Source organism: Danaus plexippus, chromosome 7, assembly GCF_018135715.1.
Source record: "Danaus plexippus chromosome 7, MEX_DaPlex, whole genome shotgun sequence".
NCBI classification, from domain to species: Eukaryota; Metazoa; Arthropoda; class Insecta; order Lepidoptera; family Nymphalidae; genus Danaus; species Danaus plexippus.
The window spans coordinates 1528865-1551435 of record NC_083541.1 but is presented as its reverse complement, the minus strand read 5'-3'; the positions used below and the strand labels follow the sequence as shown (position 1 = coordinate 1551435).

The 22571-nt window shown below is 32.0% G+C and overlaps 1 protein-coding gene across 2 annotated transcripts; it reads right to left on the bottom strand.

Moving 5' to 3' along the window:
- Positions 1 to 11: 11 nt before the first annotated feature.
- LOC116770554 (alpha-(1,6)-fucosyltransferase) lies at positions 12 to 22377 on the bottom strand. Of its 2 annotated transcripts, none has more exons than XM_032662085.2 (13): positions 22131 to 22377; positions 17066 to 17244; positions 12213 to 12335; positions 11755 to 11964; positions 10311 to 10476; positions 7920 to 8106; positions 7319 to 7433; positions 6912 to 7049; positions 5067 to 5220; positions 3394 to 3567; positions 2767 to 2925; positions 1885 to 1959; positions 12 to 1813 (listed from the first exon to the last, which is right to left on the bottom strand). In XM_032662085.2, the coding sequence occupies exons 2-13, from the start codon at positions 17200 to 17202 to the stop codon at positions 1712 to 1714; spliced, it is 1740 nt and encodes a 579-aa protein (XP_032517976.2). In that variant the 5' UTR covers positions 17203 to 17244; positions 22131 to 22377; the 3' UTR covers positions 12 to 1711. The 2 variants fall into 2 exon arrangements, with proteins under 2 accessions (XP_032517976.2, XP_061376881.1); XM_061520897.1 differs by having other exon boundaries at positions 17066 to 17241.
- Positions 22378 to 22571: the final 194 nt, after the last annotated feature.

The following is a 22571-nucleotide window of genomic DNA, read 5'->3' as shown; positions in this document are numbered from 1 at the left end:
GAAATACGATACATATTTAAAAGTTTTATTTAAAGTTATATTACTTTCTTTTTCTGTACACTAAAGCTATATACACATGATTTAGGTCCATGATAAAGTTATTATATAATTCGAAGCGTTGAATACAAACATTGATTGACGTTAGACCAAGGTCGAGAGTGCAAGACACAATAAGAAAAATTACAATAATTATATGAATAGTTAAAAAAAAAAGTGATATATAAGGTTTTGATACATAAAAAAATATTCAGACACAAAAACAAATAAACAATTTTAGTGCACTCTCAGCCTTATAGTAATATTTACAGCCAGCGACATAGATCTTCTCGAATGGGGGTTTGTAGATGTTCTTTTAATAAATTTGAAAATATCCGTGTCGCGTACTGTACTAATACAAAAATACATAGACAAGATCGAGTACAATTTATATTATGTATATAATGGTATAAAATGGAATTAAGATTTTTGTTTATTAAAATGAAAATTATTCTAATTTAGAATAAAAACCAATTAATTCGTGTTTGATAACAAAAAAATATACGAGATTTAATTACAATTACAATATTATATATATAATATAAAAATACAAGACAGTAAAATAATTACTATAGAATAGTTACTATACTTAAAACAAACTATATCATTATAAAAAAAAAACAACAATAACTCCACTATAATATAATATTTGTGACAAAATCCCCAAAAAAAAAATTAATATCAGATCGTATGGGACTAATTTACCATTAGTTGCTAAATTACCCATTGCTAAAATAAGGGTCAATACATACCCATATTTTAAACCCGTACATAAAGTAAAATAACCACTGAGACGTGTGACCTCACCCTTATATTAAAAAACATATAAATAATAAATTATATAAAACCTTTTTTTTTTTTCATTATCATACATTAAACGGTCAAAACAAAATTTTATTCGAGTATTCTCATATTATTAAAAACAATTCAGATACATAATATTATGAAGAAATAAACAGATATTATAACTGATTTTGTCAACTATTTTTTTCCATAAAGTTAAATAGTTTTTTTTTTAATATAGCAACACTGAATTATAAAAACCAGACCAGTGATGTTAGGAAAAGAGATAGGAATGTAGAAGTTTGGAACATATAGAGAATTATGTGATATCATGATGGCACAGAAACTGGGATAATGTTTACCCGACTGCGACATAGCAAAAGGGAGTCATGTGAGATGCGATCGAGATGAATGTACGTTTGATGAAATTATAACAAATATAACTCCTCACCGTGCATTAATACAATCTCAACTGGTTTTATTTCATATATAATAAAACACGTGACATTTGAAAACATACGTAATAGTATAATCTAACAAATATAAAACATACATTTCGAGAATTTTCTATATATACTTACTTGTATCTCATGTTTTTGTATATATTTTGAGAAAAGAAATCATGTTTTTTTTTTATCGAATAATAAATTCTCTAATTAATATACGAACCGGAAATGTCCGTACAATACCAAGGCCATTCGAATAATATTCAGTACCAAGTGTTGGCACTTATTATCACATTTTAAAGCTAAATGCAATTTTAAACTCTAAAACGAACACGATACGATCGAAGCTGTGCGGTACAAACTGACGGTTGCGCCTAACCAACTAGCGCATTCAAAAATCAACTCTATTGCAACCGGTGACGTTCTCGTATCGCCGGTGTTTTATATTATAAGTCTTTCTGTCGCGTGTCCGGCTGCAGGTGTTTGTATTCGGGGAATGGGTACAGAACGAGGTGGTCCGCGGTCTTGTACCATGGTATGAGGCCGTTCTGGAAGAAAGGGACAAACACATTGATATCATTACACACATATGATATAGGACATACAATATTATACTCACCAAATTAGTCCGTTTGTTTGTCCCCCTCCCGAAGCCGTTCCAGTGGTTGCCGGCGATGCCGATCAAGTCACCAGCCTGAGTAACAAAATCAATAAGTCCTATTTAATATGACAAATACTTAGCATAATAAGATACAATTGGAGTGACCTTGAAGAATAAGAATATTTGTTAAGGTGAAATTGATCTTTAATGCATGTATAATTAGAGATTATTTTCAAATATCATATTCGCTAATCATTTACTTATTATTGTAATATTACGTGTGTCCATAATGACATGGCAACACACAGCTTGACGGAGCACTTAAATACATCAAGTTGCATTTACTATTATTTTATTAATTAAAAAATAATTCCAAATCTTAAATTTAAATAATATTTCATTATTTATTTTACTGTAGACAAAAAAACTACATCACTGAATTTTACATCCAGCTATCGCATGTCGCGTTACACAACCTACATTCAGGGTAGGGCGAAAGTAAAAGGCGCATCCTTACTTCAAAGTTGTTACATTGAACACATAGCTTTTGCTTTATATCAAACTCGCTGTATACTTTCTATTTAATCACATTATTTCAATCCCCGCCCACACTTTAGACATGTATTAGTTACTAACTAACTGCTATCTCTACTTTCCATCTGAGAATGTCATTGCTTTGCTTTGACCAGCGACAGTCCTAAGACAATGTTGAACCATAAAACTTAACAGACAGCATCTTATTCGTCCTCCGGTATATGCATGGAATACCAGTAACTGCCCGTATGTAGTTAGGATACAGCAGGGGTTCCCAAACTTATCTTGTCAACTGTCCACTTTGGGAAATGCTAGCCTCCAGTTTCAATAATATAAACACATACACACACATATATATTATTTTACCTGAAAGCTTATCTCCTGCCCCGCGGCTTCGTGATTCATGAGGGCCCTCCTGTCGTGAGCGTTCTGACCCCCGAAGTAGTAGATGTCGTCCAGTGAGTGGAAACTGTCGGATGCATCAGGTCTGTTGGCCTGCATCATCTCGTAGGCGACGCGACCCACCTTAACATATGGAAATTTAAGAAAATTATATCTTATTTATATTTTTATAATTATCACTGTTTTTCGGTTTTGTATTTAAATAATCAATAATTGAGGACAGTTGAAATTATCAGGTATCACTCGCAAAACCACGTGCGTAACTACCTGTGAAACTGTCGTCAGAACAATGAGCGTCGACTGGTATAAATAGAGGCCAGAGTACAGATAAAAATACTCGGATCGGATTTCTTTGAAGAAAGACATTCGTGTAATCGTCTCCGTGGTTACCTTCACGAGCCTGAAACCCTGACGATAACCAAGAACATACTCAGTGGTGACGTCAGTTATGCCGACGTCACTCCGTTTAAAAAAAACAGCGAATTTGCACTAACTCCGACATATATAAAAATACAGGTTGTTCAACAAAGTAAAATATCATTTATTTTGTAATTAATAATTTTATTATATAATACATTATTTCAAACCCACCTGACTGCTGAAAGTGCACACTATATAGTCGCACATAGCCAGCATATGCAGGTCTACCAGCAGCCCGGTGAGAGATAGCGGGGTGTAGCGACGGTGAGTGGCCGCGGTCTTCGCTATGGACGGGTCGCCTAGAAACTCGTACTCCTTGTACTTGTTCCTCGCGTCTTGTAGCACCTGGAAATATACAGGGTGTGTAAATAATGATGTTTTGTTTTAGAATACGCCCTTTAATATACAACATTTCATATATATACACATATAGCGAGGGAATAACACCTACTTATACACCCGACAACACTAATATCAATCCCAGATAATCAATAAATTTCAAATTAAAAAATTAAATTATCTAAATGTAAGTAATCTATAATATAAAAATATTAGCGGGAGATTTTTGTCAAAAATAGCCAGTGGTTCCGCGATCAACGTCAACTTGTGAACTCAATTCACGTTTAAAGTCCTCCATTTTGCGGAATCCCGTCAAATTATTACTTTTAAGTAAGAATATGCATGTCGAGTTGCAAAATGACCAGTCTGGAGACATATTCTCTAAACAGGTCATTGACATTGGTGATGACAAATTTCCTAAAGCCATGTGTTGACTGGCTGCATTAACTTTCCACAAAACTTTTGTCAGTTAACTCGACTAAAGTTGAGAGAACGAGCTATATTGGCTGCAAAAAACATAGATTTAAACGAATGAAATATCAAAAATCAAAAACAAATTAGAGGAGAATTGAGGATATAAAAATCAGTTGATTCGGCTACTGACAAAGATGATGTCGCTAACTATATCCCGGGATTTTGTAAGTCGCTGGGTTTGCCAGGATGCCACCTGACAACCTTCAACTAAAGATCGGATCGGTTGTAATAATGTAACGAATTATCAACCGCTTTGCAACGGCGCAGGGTTGGCAGTAAACAAATTACAGAACAAAGTGGTAGAAGCAACTACACTAAAAGGAGAATGTGATGGAGAAGATGTTTTGGTACCACGCATCAGATTATTCCGACTGGTGTACCATTTGAGTTGAAACGACTAAAGCTTCCAGTGCGGCTTGCTTTTGCTATGACCAATAATGAGTCCCAGGACCAATCATTATGTGTTTGTGGCATTATTCTAGATAACCCATGTTTGTCACATGGTCAATATATGTCGCCTGTTCCCGTGTTTGAAAAACACATTTGTTTGTCTATGAGCCAGATAATCGAACAAAACATATCGTAAAACAAAGCACTTCAGTGAAAATAAAACACCCCGTCGGTGTTCTTTAGTGGGTCCCAGAGGGTGGGACAAAGTTCGTGGAAGCGCAGATACTTTGGTCCCCCGAACCAAACCTCACACACCATCCTATCATCAGGGTGACGGTTCTGTTCAGGAGAATTTTTGCGCCGACTGTAAAATAAGTGGGAACAAAAAATTGCCACATTCTAAATCATTTCGACCGAACCAAGTCCGTCGGTTCCGCTAGTTATAAATAAAAAGGTTTAAAGATACAATATTCAGATTATAGCCGCATGTAATCGAAAAGGTTAAGACTTAAATAAACTATTTTTCCGACGATTTTATACAAATAGTTGGAATTGTATTAAAAAAACACGTAGGACTGAAATAAACGCAATATAAAGACGGAAAGTTCTCATTTGTAACTGTAACTGCTATTGTTACTCACATTAGCGTCATCAGTGGCGAGGTAGACCCTCTTCTTGTCCACATGTTTGGTCATCTCCAAGGTCCTGTAGTACTCCTTCACGTGTACCATGTACTCGTCTATGTGGTGGAAGGCTGCCTCTGTGCCGACTTTGTCTGTGCGACGGATGTGGACACTGGTAACGAAAAAATAACATTACCATTATTATATCAGATAGTGTTAAATTTATTATCCCTTATTTTTTGTCATATTATAAAGGGTTTTCCAGTAATATATGTATCTACCCGTAAATTTTATCGGCCCATGGCGGCCATTTTTTCTAGATAACATTTGTAATTTTTTTTTATTATTCAGTTACTTATGCCAAATCACCATGGCAGGTCACCCGATTGAACAGAACGTAAAAATCATAAAACTTTATTATTAAAAAAGTGTTTGCTAGCGAAAACGTTGCGTGCATTGCTTCCTTTTTCAGTACACGTGGTGGCACTTCACAGTCGGTTCTTCGATGTTTGGTGGCCAAATTTGAAATGACCGGTTCGGTAATCGATCTGCCTACATCCGTACGTTCAATAACGCAACATCAGCCGAGAACATTTCCGCGGTCTCTCAAAGTGTACAGCAGATCCCGAGACAATTGTTTCCTTGACGTGCACAAAAACTCGGTCTTTCGCAAACTTCAACTTAGCGAATTTTGCGACCAGACTTAGGTTACACCCGTATAAGATTCAGCTGACCCAAGAACTCAAAGTTCAAGACCACAGACAACGCGGTTTGTTCACTGACTGGGCTTCAAATCATTTAGAATAGGATCCAGATTTTGGCCGAAAAATCATCTTTAGCGACGAGGCGCATTTTGGATGAATAGCTTTCTTAACAAACAAAATTGGGACAAAACAGGTCCATGCGAGGTTCACCGGGTGATAATGCACTCTCAAAAAGTTATCGTTTAGCGAAGGTTTTGGGCCGGCGGCGTCACTGGTCCGTATTTTTTCGAAAACGACGTTGGCGAAACGGTCACCGTCAATGGCGAGAGCTGCAGAATGATGACAACGAAGATCTTATAGCTCAAATTAAACTATATGGACCTGAACGACACGTGGTTCCAGCAGAACCCCACGATTGACATCCTGCATGAGCGATTTGACACTAAGGTTATCTCTCGCAGGGTTGATGGGAATTGACCACCAAGGTCATGCGAATAACCCTGCTAGATTTTTTTTTGTTTCGGGGTTTTGGTGAAGTCGCAGGATGCCCTAAAGGCGAACATAACACAAGCAGCCGCTCATATTCAGCGGGACCCATGCAAAAAGAGTGATTGAATATTGGGCCACTCGGATCCGTGACACAGTGAGAAACCGAGGCTTGCATTTGAATGATGTCATCTTCCATACTCAATGACATATATGGACCTTTTAAATAAAAAAAATATTTTGTTAAAACCTTACACACAGCTTTAATTTCATTGCAAAGTCTACCCGACCTTATTGAAAACCTCTTTATATAACTAGCGGTAAAAAAATACTACTAAACAGCGAAAGCTTGTGGATGTTTGTAGCTCTTCCGTTCAAAAACTACCAAACGGAGTTAGATTAAAATTTACAGTAATAGCTTAGACAGCACAGTAACACATAGGCTAGGGTTATATCCTGCAGCACCCTGTATATCCCGCCACATAAATATTGACAGTTGTATTGTTTTTCAAGTTCTGTGAAACAGACCATAGATGTCGCTGACGGTTGGATACCACATACGGTGTGCAAACAAACTTTAAACATTATTCTATACATTGTCCTAACATTACCGAAAATTACATACAACAATATAAATTAGATAACAAAGTGCCAAACAACATATTCGCCTCACCCGACTATGGGATTCTTGAAGTTCATCTTGGCTATGGTCTCGTTGATAGCTTTCTGCATGGCGGCGCGGGGCTTCAGCACGTACTTGAGCATCTGACCGATCCACCATGACGACGGGTCCCCGTTGAAACGGACTATCCTGTTACGGAAAGCAGTTGATTGATATACGAATGAAGGAATGAACGAACGAACGAATGAAGGAATGAATGAATGCATAAATGAAGATACGAACTCATACAGATACTTTATTTTTGCATTTCTATAACATATATTGACAAAATGATGATATATATATTTTTTATATCAGACGTATATTTCTTGAAGACACCTATTTTGCACTATATTTTGCTATTACTTATATAAATATACAAAAGATATAAATGAAGATCTGGTATCTGGTGTCGTTACCTGTGCGCCAGGTCCGAGGGTACTGCCAGTGGCAGGAACTTGGGCTTCTGAGACACAGAGTCGATGAACGGCAGAGACACCACCTTCGCGTCGTAAGACGCTGTAAGGATCGAACCTAGACGTAAACATATTACATAGTTATAATATATAAGTTATATGTTATTTTATAACAAAGTAAAAAATTTACAAACAATAAATATAACACATATATAAGTATAGATCTGACAATAATTATGATTTGTATTCAATAATAAAAAAAATAACTAATATTGAGTGAACTGTCATTAAATCCACAAAACCTAACTAACTTGAATTTCACTTAAAAACATTTCCACGTAATATGAAAGCATTGTCATAGAAAAAACTTAGTATTGTAAAAATTTCGCTCAATAAAAAAAGATAATACTTTATCTCTTTTTAATTTTAACACGGACAGAGAATATCAAAGAGAATGTAAGTTTATAATATTTTTTTTGTTAAATAAATAAAAAATATGAATAGACGAATCAAATATTTTTTTAAATATGTATGGGTATTATTGAACCATTTTTTTTTTTTTGTAACGAACGATCGTTACGCTCCGTAACAGCTATGCCCTCACCTGGCCAGGGCACCACCTTATCGTCATAGGCCGTGGTGCAGGTGTCTGATATGGGATGGAACACGTACTCCCAGCCCTTGTTATTATACCTCCAGCCCTTTGAGTTCAGTATGAGAGTCCTCTCGGTAGCGTACGCGAATATCAGACAGTATACTATGTGATGAAGCTGACAGCCGAACCCGCAACCCTGGAGATATATCCACAAACTATTACTATGTAAAACATGGTTATATAGATTTTATTAAAAACAACCAACTATATATATACTGTTTGTGAATACTGAATTCTTAGTTTTTATTAAACATTCGTTAATATAATTTTAAATATATAAAATTTTTGATACTATTTTAAACTGTTATGCATACATTTATTCGCAGTTAGTTCGTGAGAGACAACTCACAACAGCTTTTCTTTAAAATATCTTACAAAGCTCATTGACCTTTTGCTACTTTATTTATATGTATAATATACAAAAATAGAGATTTTGATTTTCTACTATGTTTCGTATAAAATAAATCATCTTAATTCCAACAAACATATCAAAAAAAAATATACACATACATATATATATATAAACAATTCTAAATTCCCTACAACATATTTACGTAGAGCAAAAACAAACGGAACACAGTTAACATACTAGTGTTAGTTTTGGGAGATGAAGTGGGTCACTGACCGGCGACCGTATCTGTTAGCGGACAATTTAATCCCGGACAGCCGACACCGATGTATAAAACAAACTATTTTATAAATATATACTACGTCATAAAAAATAAGACGAGTATGATCGGGCAACGATGGATGGAAGACTGGTCTGATGGTTGGTTGAATAGTCATGGATGGCTGGTACAGAGCAGCGTCGGAAGATAGTTTATATTAAATACTGCTAACTTCCTCCGACTTCACACATGTTATCACTAAATCTATAGATTAAAATTCTTCTGTGAATCATGTAACTAACGTCAAGTCAATACATCAATTAATTCTTTCATAACCTCGCGTTTATAATATCTAGTCTATTAAATGTTCAGTCTGATTGTTTAGTTTATATCGTGATATTTAAATTAGCTATAATCCAATGTATATCACATCAAAACGTGCTCAGCCGCTCCCGGGATAAGACGAAACAAAACAAAAACAGTCAACAATTTTAATATTTTTTTTTCTATGTCATGGGAAGCATTTAACAAAAATTTGTTTGCCTTGAATTTACGAACAGACACTAATATGATTGATATATTAACAGTAAAAGTATATATATGTGTGTGTGTGTGTGTGTGTGTGTGTGTGTGTGTGTGTGTGTGTGTGTGCATACAAATGTTGTTAACACAACGTCTGTTGAAACAAAACGTGCTTGTAAAATAAATCCGCAGATAACACGATAATAATCGTAATTAAACACATTTACTCAGCCGTGTAATCACTGCTTTATTGCTATTTATATAAATATAAATCCATACAAAATTCAACATATAAAAAAAATTAAATTCTCGAATATTTTAATAATTCTATAATATTACGTCATACAACTGAACAGTAAGAGAAATTTGCATGTCGTTATTTATACAAATGGGACATGAGAATGAAAAATTCGATCCTGCGACTTGTGGAATGTGTCGCTTCAGTCACTTCACCAACTGAGCTATCGTGTCATGACTAAAATCTATGAATTAACATTCTATATACTAGAAACCATCATTAAAAATTAAACTAGCTTTTTATACGTGTTCTGTCTAAACGTTTCCTGTTATTAGACATGCAGTGAATACCCCGCCTATATTATATTATACTGATATGACAACAAATTGTTTTGTTTCCATATACCTACTAGTTTCTGAACGCGACTTCCGCTTGCGTTAAAATATTATTGGTTTCAAAACGTATTCGACCTCGCTGTGACACATTTAATTTATTTTTATTCCATGTAAAATTCATACATTATTTATGATGTTATATAATATATTATAAAAATATAACATCTTCAGTATCATTTATATTGGCGTCGTCAAGAGGAAACCGATTTGAATGATCCTGCAATTATCTTTGCTCAATCCTATTAGAAACACGAGACTATATACTCAAACACACTATACATGTGCATATATATCTTGTATATTGTATGTACGAATGTTTGTACTTTTGTCATGTCTTTGGGAAAAAATCATAATTTGAAAATTTTACAATAAATTTTAAAACTCAACATAGCCCAAGCCCAAAACATGTTCTGTTCAACGTTTTAAATGACAAAATATTTTTACATATATTTATATTAATAATAATTAAATGAAATATATACGATTCTATCATTTTAATATCGTTCACATATTAAAATGAAAGAATGAACATGTTTTAAGTATAAATGATTTATATATATATATATATAATACTAACCTTATTCAAGTTGCATATGACCTTCCTAGCGTCCCTACAGTCTGGTGGGTTCTGTAGGTATTTCAGTCTCTTCTGAACAAGGTCACTGACCTCACTCGCCTCAGACCGCCTCCAATCCTCGTAACCATCGAGTTTCGGGAGTTTCTCTTGATCTGATAGCAGTGATCTATGAATGAAAATAACCTTTGTACCCGGCTTCGCTTGTGTTATAAAAAAAATTTATATTGGATGTCTAGTTTAACCGATGCTATGTTTTCTTCGTTGGTTACATTTTAAGCTTAGCTGGGTTTAGCTTAGCTTAGCTTAGCTTAGTCATCCGATATAGCTTGTAGCCTTTGTTGTTTGTTGAATTGAACATATAGTTCCGGAGTTCAGTGTGTACAAACACAACGACAAACAACATCGCTGTTATAGAAATCGAAGATATTTAGCAATAATTAATTTGACAACTGTCTTGCGTGTGCTCATATAGATATAACTAACTATTGAAGAGTGGCATCATTCAGTAATATCTCAAATATCTACTTGATATTTCATGTTAAGATTCGCGTCAAACTATTATTACCTACAATTTTTTTTTCATTAATAATTAATAGCAGATGAATTTAAATTCATAAATACTAAGAGGTCATATATTTTCTTTCAATATTAATATCGGACGGTTATAGTGACTGGCGCGCAAGTAATCGTAAGTCAAAAATGACAATCATTTTGTTAAAGAACTATAACTCTCACACACTTGGAAATATATTAAATATATATATGTATGTATATATAACTTATTCCGAAATTTAGTGTACCTCATCTCAATTGAAATTTGTTATTGATTACGTGTTACAGACAACAGATGTCGCTACCAGTCAATAAAAAAAAACTTTTAAATATAGTTTTAATTTCTCTCTGAAGTTATACTTAGGTCCACGCGGACGAAAATGCGGTCTAAAACTAGCTCGGGTAATTAACCGCTATTTTTATTCTCCAATCGGTACTATCAAGTGCACTTACATGTAAGGTCGTTCTGATTGCAACAAACAGTACACAATGGATCGAGTTTTGCAATTATTATTCTATTACGATACTTTTGTACCGTGACGACGATTTGTGGAACGGATACGGAAGTCCTATTAAAATTTCACATGCAAATATCTGATGGAATACTATATGATATACGATCGAGAATCGCTTGCCTGTATATTTTAATGAAGCGAGGGATAATATAGACAGAAATTGACATTCAAGTAATTACTTTATTCCATATATAATACGATCGAGAATCGCTTGAATTTATTTGGCCTGGATGTAGATGGGAATTGGGGATACGATTCAAAAAAAATACATTGTAAAAACAACTTTACTCCTATACAAATTGGATCAAGAATCGCATTGACTTCATCGATCTGTTTCTTATCCAGATTTAACTATGAACTGTCATACAAATACCGACCTCTTTCTGTCTGCAACTTGGTCGAGAATCGCTTGAACCTTCTCCGGCTGGACGTCGTCGTTGACGAGCTTCGTCAGCTCGTGATTGATGAAGTACCATATTTCCTTGGTATTAGAGTATATTCTCCTCCTGAGATTCTCGTACTCCTCGGATGGACCGCCTCCGTTGTGGAACTCGGCTGCATCTATTTCGTTTAGATTAACGTTCAATCTGTAAGATGGGAGCTTTTATAATTGATTTTATGACCAATAAAATTAAATAGATCGGGAAGTGACGTGACGCTTCATAATATATATAAAAGCGTGTTCGCTTTATAAATATATATATTACTAAAACTACTATAATACTAAAATTTGTTTAGTAGATTTTTAGTATAAAACAAACATACACAATCCTAGTTCCAAATCAATGTATGCTTGAATAAATGTACCAATTGGTTAAAACAGAAGCGGACTCACCCAGAGGATTTCTTTATTTGTGATATTAGGTTACTGTGCTGTTGTTTTAGAAGCTCCAGCTGTAGAGAGGCCGTCTTCAGCCTCTCCTGGAAATCAATCGACTCCTCTGAACTGCTGTCGCATCTGTAAGCGTAATTCAATACTAATGTCCATATAATATAAAAAGAGACTCGAACCTACGACTGATAAACAATGCCGTCAACCCGTCAACTGAGTTACCGTGACAAAGGTAAACTCTATGACAAAATTACAACAAGAAATTAGTTAGTGATATCCATTATTTAAATGCGAAAGAGTCTCAGTTATTATCAGAATCTCGCTTTGTTTGAGCTCTACATAAAACCGCCCATAAAACAGCTGTTAACACTTCAAAGGAAATACTAGAATTTTCCATGAAATAATAAAATCCGTACATTGTGATACTGATATGATTAATATGATACAACTCATCTGTTTATGACTCCGTGCTTGAATTACTAAAATGGAATTTAAGATTACTGATATTTAAGAGTTTCAGATACAAACTTTTTAAAAAATTAGGTATTTCGTATAATATTGTCATCATCATCAGCCTATCGGAGCCCACTGCTGAGCAAAGGCCTCTGCTCACACGGAGAAGGTTAGAGCATTAATCACCGCGCTTGCTCGAGACGGGTTGGCGATTTCAATCTTATATTTTGAAATTATAAGACCAGGTTTCCTCACGATGTTTTCCTTCACCGTCCGCCAGTGGTGTCTAAATACTCTTAGAAAGTACATATAATGCGGAAAAGATCACATTGGTACTTGCCAGGTTTCGAACCCGCGCCGTCACGTACGAGCGGCGGGCCTTTAACCTCCAGGCCACCAAGAATATATATTTATTATTTCATTTTTAAATCCCCCCCTTAATTTCGACTACAGCATCCGTGAACTTATATGCAGCAGATGAAATTGTTTTGTAAAATTACATTTATCTTCATCTGACTATAAGACGATGAAATTATAACATCCGATACTCAGATGGCGAAATGAGCTCTATTCTATAGATAAGGCAGTTATTTCAGATATTTTCAACAAATAAATCAAAATTTATAGAAAAGGTCCGGTTGAAGCGCAATTATTTGAAAGAGCAATCTATAATGAAATTCATTTGCCACTGGTAGACTGTTATCGAAGTATATAGCCTTATGAGAACATAAAATATCCAAACGAAAAATTAAGTTTGTATTACATTAATTTAATATTTTTCGACTAATTATTAAAATGAAAGCCACAGTCTTATCCGTTTTAATGTATCAAACTTTTTGGATCGCAATTTCTTTGATTACATTTAATTTTTCATTTACAAAATAATATATATTAATACAGTTTTAATTAATGTATTGGATGATTTGCAAAGATACTCGCGAAAGTCTCAGATCTCATTATAAGCGCATCACTTTATATATACAGAAGAAAATATCAAAAGCATATAAATAACGTATTATTATATATAATGACAGAACTTGGTGTCCCGACACAAGCACTTTCTGCTTAAAAGGATGCCCTGGTTACTCACATTGTAAACATACATAGCTGGAAACACTATTATTACTATTATATATAATAAATCATTACAGTTTGTTACGTACGCGCTACTTATTATAAAATAAATGAACATCACCCGGGCAACACCGCTGTATGGTTAAAATATTATATAACGAGTGACGCCGCTGACTCCGCGGAACCAACACCAAGCCGTGTGAACCAGAAGATTCCTGACACCACACAAGCTATGGAATGGCATTGCTATCCTAACATCGAGGCAATCATAGTCTTAGGTATAAGTTATAAGTTTTAATATGTAATTCTTATTATAATATACATATAAGTAAGTTTCGTAGGTTTACTGGAACCTCTGGCTGACACCCTATATAATTAGTTATTAAATGTTTGCTTAAATATTGTTGTTAACTACTCATTTTATTTTTTATAGCCCCACGAGCCATAACTTCTAATTGATTTCATGAATAAAAAGCGATATAAACGTTTTTAACGACCTTTATTAAAACGAGAATTGAATTAAAAATAATTAAGTCCATAAATATATATAATATAAAATAAATAAAACATACGTGATAATTCTAGACTTTAAAATTTATTGTAAACATAATCTAAAAAAATTTATAATTCGAATGATTTTAAAAAGACCAAGGAATAAAATAATACGTCCAAAAGTTACCTTAAAGGTTTTATTATCAATATATATATTTAATGGTCGTTATTAAATATTTGATATCAAATCAAACCAAGCTCGGAATGTTTGTTATGAGAATCAGACGAGAAAATCCAGCTGCCACAAGACCATGTTACAGCTTGAGGAATAAACAAAAAATATCAGCACAAAAATCAATAAACTACATTCCATACGTTCTTAAAAAAAAAAGAACATTCTTTGATGTCAAAGTAATTACGGCAACACAACACTCTCGATAAGAATTTGATAAAAGTTAAATCTATGTACTTTTGAGCCGTTTTTTTTTTTAATTTAAGCCATAGCTTCATTCACAATGATGATTGTAGAGTATTCTGCCAATGTCAATGTTTTTATTTATTTAACCAATTCTGCGTGGAGGCATCAAGATGAAGTTTTCTAATAGAATAACGTGGTTTTTAAGTACTCAGGTCATAATTTGTTTTCACATATTATTTTTACCACCAATTCGCGGAGCAGGCAGGTCCAATAGTTAGTGATAAAAATGTCTTATTGGCCATTGTCCTGTCAAGTCAAATACATAAATCCTCCCCATAGAATTTTCACTCATATCCGACCATGGATTTTAAATTAAAAATTAAAAAATAATGTCACTTTAGAATTATGCAATCTTTGGAAACGATATGGAAATTGTGCTAACTGTAAAAAACAATTGATAAATGTCAAACAACTGACAGTTAATGAGATCTAAGACTTCCGCGACTATTCATTTAACTGACAGTTATTTTAAATAAAAAAAAGTAAAACCTTAAAAAAATATGCATAACAAAGGTAGTTAAGTTTTTAAAATACATATTCTTTTTTATGTAAGAAAACTCTACGAATGATTAAAAATAAAGTTGAATTTAATCGGTAAATCTGTTCTTGAATTACGAGACCAGGAAAAATAAGGTTTCATTTATTTATATATATGATAAAAATATTATCTCTATTATTTACTTGTCTATTAACTTTTTTTAATATGTTATAATTTTATTCATTATGTGTCTGTTGGTTTGCTTACTGAATAAAAAAAAATGTTATTTCAAAATATATACATAATTATAACATATAAATAACTTGTAAAAAAATAAATATCACGTCTATAAGTGAACAATTTGTTTTTGTAAAATAAATATATATATATATATTATTATATGAAATATAACAATAAAAATAACAAATATAAATCCATTTCCGGTTCAATTTGAAACCAAGCAAGTCTTATCTTATACGAGTACAAGTAAAAAACTTTTTAGACGAAAAACTTTATTATTGCATTGTAAAACTTTTCAATTGTCATGACTTTTCACGACGTCTTGGATTTCTTTGTGAGGATCCACAGGATATTATTACTACATACTAGCTCTGCCCTCGACTCTCGTCTCTACATGACTTCATACAAAATGTAACTATTATGCCGTACTATCAAGAAACTACAGTGTATTCTAATGTTTGTATTACCTTATACAATATATCTATATATCTCTATCTCACTCTATCTATCTCTATCTCTCTCTATCTCAATATTTATACCTATATTACGATACAATTTTGTTAAAATACACCTTTTTTTGCATGAAGAGACTAAAAACCCACACAGGAACATCGAATAAATCATAATTTTTTTATGAAAAACAAAAAGTGTATATATGTATATATAGAGGAGTAAATCATAAACTAAATGTCGATTTAAATACTCAATAACTTATATTTGATAAAAAAAAATAATCAAATATGATTTTGGCTTTGGATACTGAATAAAAATTTGTGCACATGACATAATATCAGCAAATTAGCTGAACACTTGCCTCATAATTATTTCAGCCTCGCCATACATATCATACGCTTGCCAGGCTACTGTTACATCGTTACGGATGAAACTAAAATTATAAGAATAATAAAAGATAGCTAGTTTTTATAATTAAATAATGAAATTAAACTAACACTCGATATAATTTAATTTTTATTCGAAGTTATAAACTGTATTTTAAAATAAACCGCTAGAGGAGATTGTATATAGTTTCATTGATATAATTAAGGAAGGTAGTTTGTCATTCATTACGCAATACCTCCTATCATGATGGAATGTAATTTTTTCCACTAACAGAACAGAGATATGATGAACTATTTTTTGACCGCGACTTCGCTCGTGTGGACTTCGATATCAGGATCAAAGAAATGTGTATGAAGTATGTTAAAAGAGTATAGTAATCAAACGCTGTACGTCCTTGTCTCGGGAGAACTATTATGACTCATCCTGCGGTGATCACACAGAATTTTGAGATAATTTAACCTGTTTTTATTTAATGGCTACCCTACGGTAAAATAACATCAAATTCTGTAAAGTAGATTGTCTTATGAAAGAACCAGAAACATTCACACATAGTTTTACATTAATAGTATTACTAGGATTTTTTCCAGTAAATTAGATTATACCTATTAGGAGTAACAAAAATATATACTATACATTGAAAAAATAGGTTTTACGCTTAAATTTGAAAAGAAAATAACTATGATATTAATATAAAATGGAAGTTGAATGGTTTGACCAAGGATTAAGTAAGTGTTTAAATTTTACGTGTGTAATAAATAGCTACATGATAACTGTCTGGAGATCAAATAACGTGTGACTTACCTTAGAGGCGATATGACTAGATAGGTGACAGCGATCCAGATGAACAGTAAGAGCACAGCCGCCCTCTTCCATTTCGTCAGGTACATCATAAAGTAGCCATCAAGACCCGTGTGCCAGCCGGGGTGGAGCTTCATCATGAATCCAGCATCCTAGCTGACATTTGGATACTGTGGATCCTTCTGGAACAGAACATATAATGAACTAAGACTTCCACGGCTATTCATTCAAAGGAAACTAATATTTTCGGATTACTACGCCTATTTTATTATTTTTAACACACTCCCGACCGCAAAGTGACCGAAACGTGGGTAGTATGTAGTTTTTAAAAATAATAAAATAACGCGTAGTAATTCGAAAAATTTACTTTCATTTAAACATATAATATTATTATAGAGACTTTAGTTTAACATTAAAACCTTTAAACAAATATAGCTGAATAGTTCGTTCAAATCGATCATTGATTCTCAAATTAATTTAGATGGATCCTTAAGGTAAACAGGATACATTGATGGTCAAAATCATGGTGACAAAGAACGTCTGATTTAAAAATGTCGCTTAATTTGTAAGCCGAGAAAAACTATTTGTTTCTCCAATATATATATAAAATATTGACTTCACATCGACTACCAATATGGCCAGACAATGTTTTAGGAACTCAGCGACTGTGGTAAGAAAATTGAATATTACATAAAGCTGTCGACTAAAAAAACAATTTCAATGGTTAAATCGGATCTTCACATTCTTGTCAATTTTCTTATATTAGAAATATTGTTGCAGTATCCACCAGACCCGACAATATTGAAAACTACCTATTAGAAAAAATATTGGGAACCTCTGATAAGCTTGACACAAAACAAAGGCAGAAATATCGTGTTGGCTGTACCGAATCTAATATAATTAAACAGAAAATTGTTATTGACTAACACGGAGCCATGATTCTCTTAACTTTTTAATTCGTTCCGGCGTAACCAGTAATCTCGGCGTCGACTAACGATAGCCCACGCTTGTATGCCTAATTTACATATATGAACGATTAGTATGAAATGATGATTTACCTATCGAGCTAAATAACCGAACTAGTTGACTGGGACGTAAAATTCAGAAGGTAGCTGATTCAAATCCTAGACGTATCGATTTATTTTACTTCACTAATTTTAACCGACAACTTCGTCTTCTTTGTTTGATATATGCACAAAAAATCTTCTACATACATTAAAATCTATTACACTGAACAAAGGCCCTTTTAAAAGTTTAAGATATAAAACGCATACATTATTTTTTAAATACTTTTTTATATTGAAATCTATTAATTTCCTAACTCTACGTACTCACAACAGCAGATATCCATCATTTTATTTATATAAAGAAAATAGAAGAATATTAATAACATTAAATTTGATGAATACAATATACAATATTAAAATACTTGTCTCCGGCGTAACACTGAAAGTATCCGCACATAACCTTGTAATATTGTGAGTGTAATCTACATATTTACATATTGGCTTCTGTATTATGCGATATCTGTGAAACATGTTTGTATAAGAGACACGAAGACGAAATTAGCACGAGGGAATTGTATCACAAACTTTGTTTCCTATATTTTCTGAATAAAATTGCATTAAATACTATAAAAATTTTGATATATATACGTTTTTTCTCGCTGAAAACCCATTCGTTTCGAGTGTTCTGGAGATATCTATGGCCTTTTTAGTCTAAAAAATATTTTCTCTTTTGCAAAGAAACTCCTTGCTGCCTTTGGTTTACTTTTTTTTTTTGTTAACCATCACCGTCACTGACATCCAGACTGGACAATAATTCCATAGTATTCAAATTTCAGCATAGTATTCAACGATTTTACTATTAAAATATCGGCCTTTCTTTCAATTTTGTATAAAATATTAAACGAACACATTTGCTATATATAATATTTTCAATGTATTTATTAATTAAGTCATCTTCATGCTTTAACTTAAATATAAGACATCAAATTTTCAGAATTTATTACAAATAAGAAAGAAATTATGAAGGCTCAATAAATTCAAATCCTCTACCTATCCATAAAACGCTTCTCAAATTAATATAAAACTTTTTAATTTCATCCTCTTTTATAATTAGGCAGAAAGCTGTGGACATACATCTCCAAACACATAAAAGTAATTCAAACATACATAACAAACAACTCGGTAAACGTGACACATGTTAAAAATGTAAGAATTCCTACAATTTTTCATTGATACCACTAATTAAATTTCGGCAGAAATTGAGCGTATTTGTACGGTTTATCTTATATTACCGCAGTGTTGTATTACAACAAAAATTCTTTGAAATAAAAAAATAAAATTCAGCCAGTCAAACGAAATTGAATATCGGATTTATTGCCATAGATAATTTACAATATAAATACGATTGACATAACATTTTCTATTTACGAAAATATCATTGGAAGGATCTGAATTTAATCAAAAAACAGCATAGAATAATGAGTAGAAAACTGGAAATGGGCAGTTTTTTCACCATATTAGAAGCTTTAGATAATGAAGAAAATCGTATGAAAAAGTATCCATTACTTTAGTTTGACACCTGTAAACTTCAACAAATTTGGATGGTCACACTAAATACGTAGCGTTAGCAGTTTTTTTATTAACACACTTAACACATTAGTATTAACGTAGCTTATTGAATGAATGACGATAAACGCCGCGTATGTAGTATGACTTTACATACATATTTCTGGTATAGTTAACTCATGGTAAATTTTTATTCAGATCCAAATGCATTACATTTATGTATGAATTTATATAATTCGTTTAATACCAATTTCTAATTACGATGGAGAAACGTTAGAATGGATATTAAGATAACAATATAATTCTCATTGTAAACAGATTATTTCCTCGTAAATATCGTGAAAATAAATCTTCCGTATTTATTTAATCTCAAGACGATCTCCTCTAATCTAATTATATTTTTATAATTTAAGAGCTCTTTGATACAATTTTTTTTTTTACCCAGCCGAAATATGAATACTATATGTTCTGTCATTAAAAACTTTATTCATCAATAGGTCCCAATAGTTCAGATAACTAATCATTACTCACAGTTTATACTAAATCTCACAGATTACTTCAAGTACTGATTGATGGATGCTTAAAAAAATTTATTCTCTGTATGTAATAAATTTAACAATATACTAGTGATTTATTGATAAAATAAAAAATCTAAGTAATATATTATTATCATATAAATTCATAGCGATATTTCGTCTTAGTAATATCTCATCAAAATTATGTTATAATATTGCAATCGATTATAATAAAACCTCGCTCTCATATAAGTATTAAACAAAAACTGGTTTATATCAAGGTGTAGGACTGATACTACAAAACTGGATGAAACACAAAAAAGTATCAATATCTTGTGTTTAACTTCGTGAACCATGAAGCTATGGCTGTTTGTAGAAATTCTTTGCCATTCCCACGGTTACTGAACAATTATTGTACACAGGTTATAAAGATATCTAGATTATGTTAATGAGACCATGTCGCAACCATTCATTATACGTGTTATAGAAAATACTATTTTCTAGTAATTTTTGACTCAATATTTCATTGGAAAGTGCGTGATAAAATTTCCTATGACTGTGAAGGAGATCATAAAATATTATTTTCATATTCGAGTTGATTATTTTTTAATATTCTGACAAAAAAACTGTTAGAAACATTTAAATTATGTATAACATAAAGATATATAACATACAACATGTATCTGGTAACATATAGGTTAATATTTAGACAATTCAGACAATCCAATCTAGTTCTACATGAAAAATAATTAATGTTTTAAAATAATACACTTATTCTTAATTCTATTATACAGTTAACAAATATATATATATTGTGGTTATATATATATTATATATACATATATATATATATATATATTATATATATATAATTTTATGTATAGAATTACAAAAATACTGTCAATTCTTTTTAAATAAATCTCTATATAACAGTTTCACAGAATCGCATGATCTGCTTTTTCAGTAAAAAAGTAGGGTTTAAATACAAAGCAAATAGAATGTGATATGCTATGGAATTCAGATATTTATTTGTTGATAATTTGCACTCCACAGTTTATAACATAAATCCGAGTAAAACATCTCTTACTTCTATTAAAACCTTTTTTGTCAACCATTAATTTTCATTCAGTGTTATCAGCAGTTATTATCGTGGTTCATTAATAATTTTGTTGTCATTAAGCTTAGTTTCAATATAAAGTAACAGCTAATATGCCATAGAATTATCATAACTATTATTGACATGTAAGTATATTTTTAACCTTGTAAAATGCAGAGAATATTTTACGAAATACCACAAATCTTCTCCTGTTACCATTATCAATGCGAATAAGTTGTTTTGAACAAAAATATAAGTAAAAATAGAACAAAAACAAACAAACATACATATATATATATACATACTAGTTAATGAAAATCTGCAACTTCTGTAATATTTTGTTCCAGGTTGTCTTGCTTGTTTCCAGGCCATGTTCCAAAAGATGTAAATTTAAACCCTATGAATGGCACATCTTTCATTCGACATTGTTTTAATGTTAAAACACATTTACAAAAAATATTTTTTTAACTCAAGTTAATGTAAAGCTTGCGAAATATATCTGTATTTTTAAATTCAGTGTTTTCTGATGTAAATTAATATTATATAGAGTATGAGCATAATTTTTTTAGCACATGTATTGTTGAATTCTGATGAAAGAGTAACTAATTATTAAATGTTGTAAACATTATTTAAGTTAATTAAGATTTTAAGATTGAATGTTATTTTAAGATTAGAGATGAGTACATAGAATAACTCACTATATAAACAGATAACAAAATTATATACTTAATGACGAAAATAATTCATTACAATTTTTAATTATTTTTTTTTTTGGATACTTAATAACGTATAGCTATAATTTTTTAAAACGTAGCTCGAAGCGGTGAACAGTTACTTTTAATGGATATGTTAAAAAAACGAGATCATATAAACTTAAAGCTTACCTTGTTTTATGATTTAATCTTCGAAAAGAACAAGAATAAAAAATGTGTTTATGAAAATATTTTCACTATATTAAATCACTTTTATCGTTTTTATATACACTGTTAAAAGGTTTTATCAACGAATGCCCTAAATAATTCACAAACAGTAGTTTTTTTTTACAATCTACTAATAAAACCGCACCGACTTCGGATTCCGATTTCGGACATCCACAGTCTACACTCGAGTCTCGCCAATCGTCAATCGTCATTCCTCAGTCGATCAGAAGACATTCAACGTCAATCACCTTTTTAATCTGTGAGCCACAGATTAAAAAATATATATAATCCTAATTGTTGCATCCAACTAAATAGATTTTCAACAAAAAAATTTACGTTAATTGACGTATACACCACAACCATGAAATTAAATTCGTCGTCATAATGCCAGAATATGGAAACGGT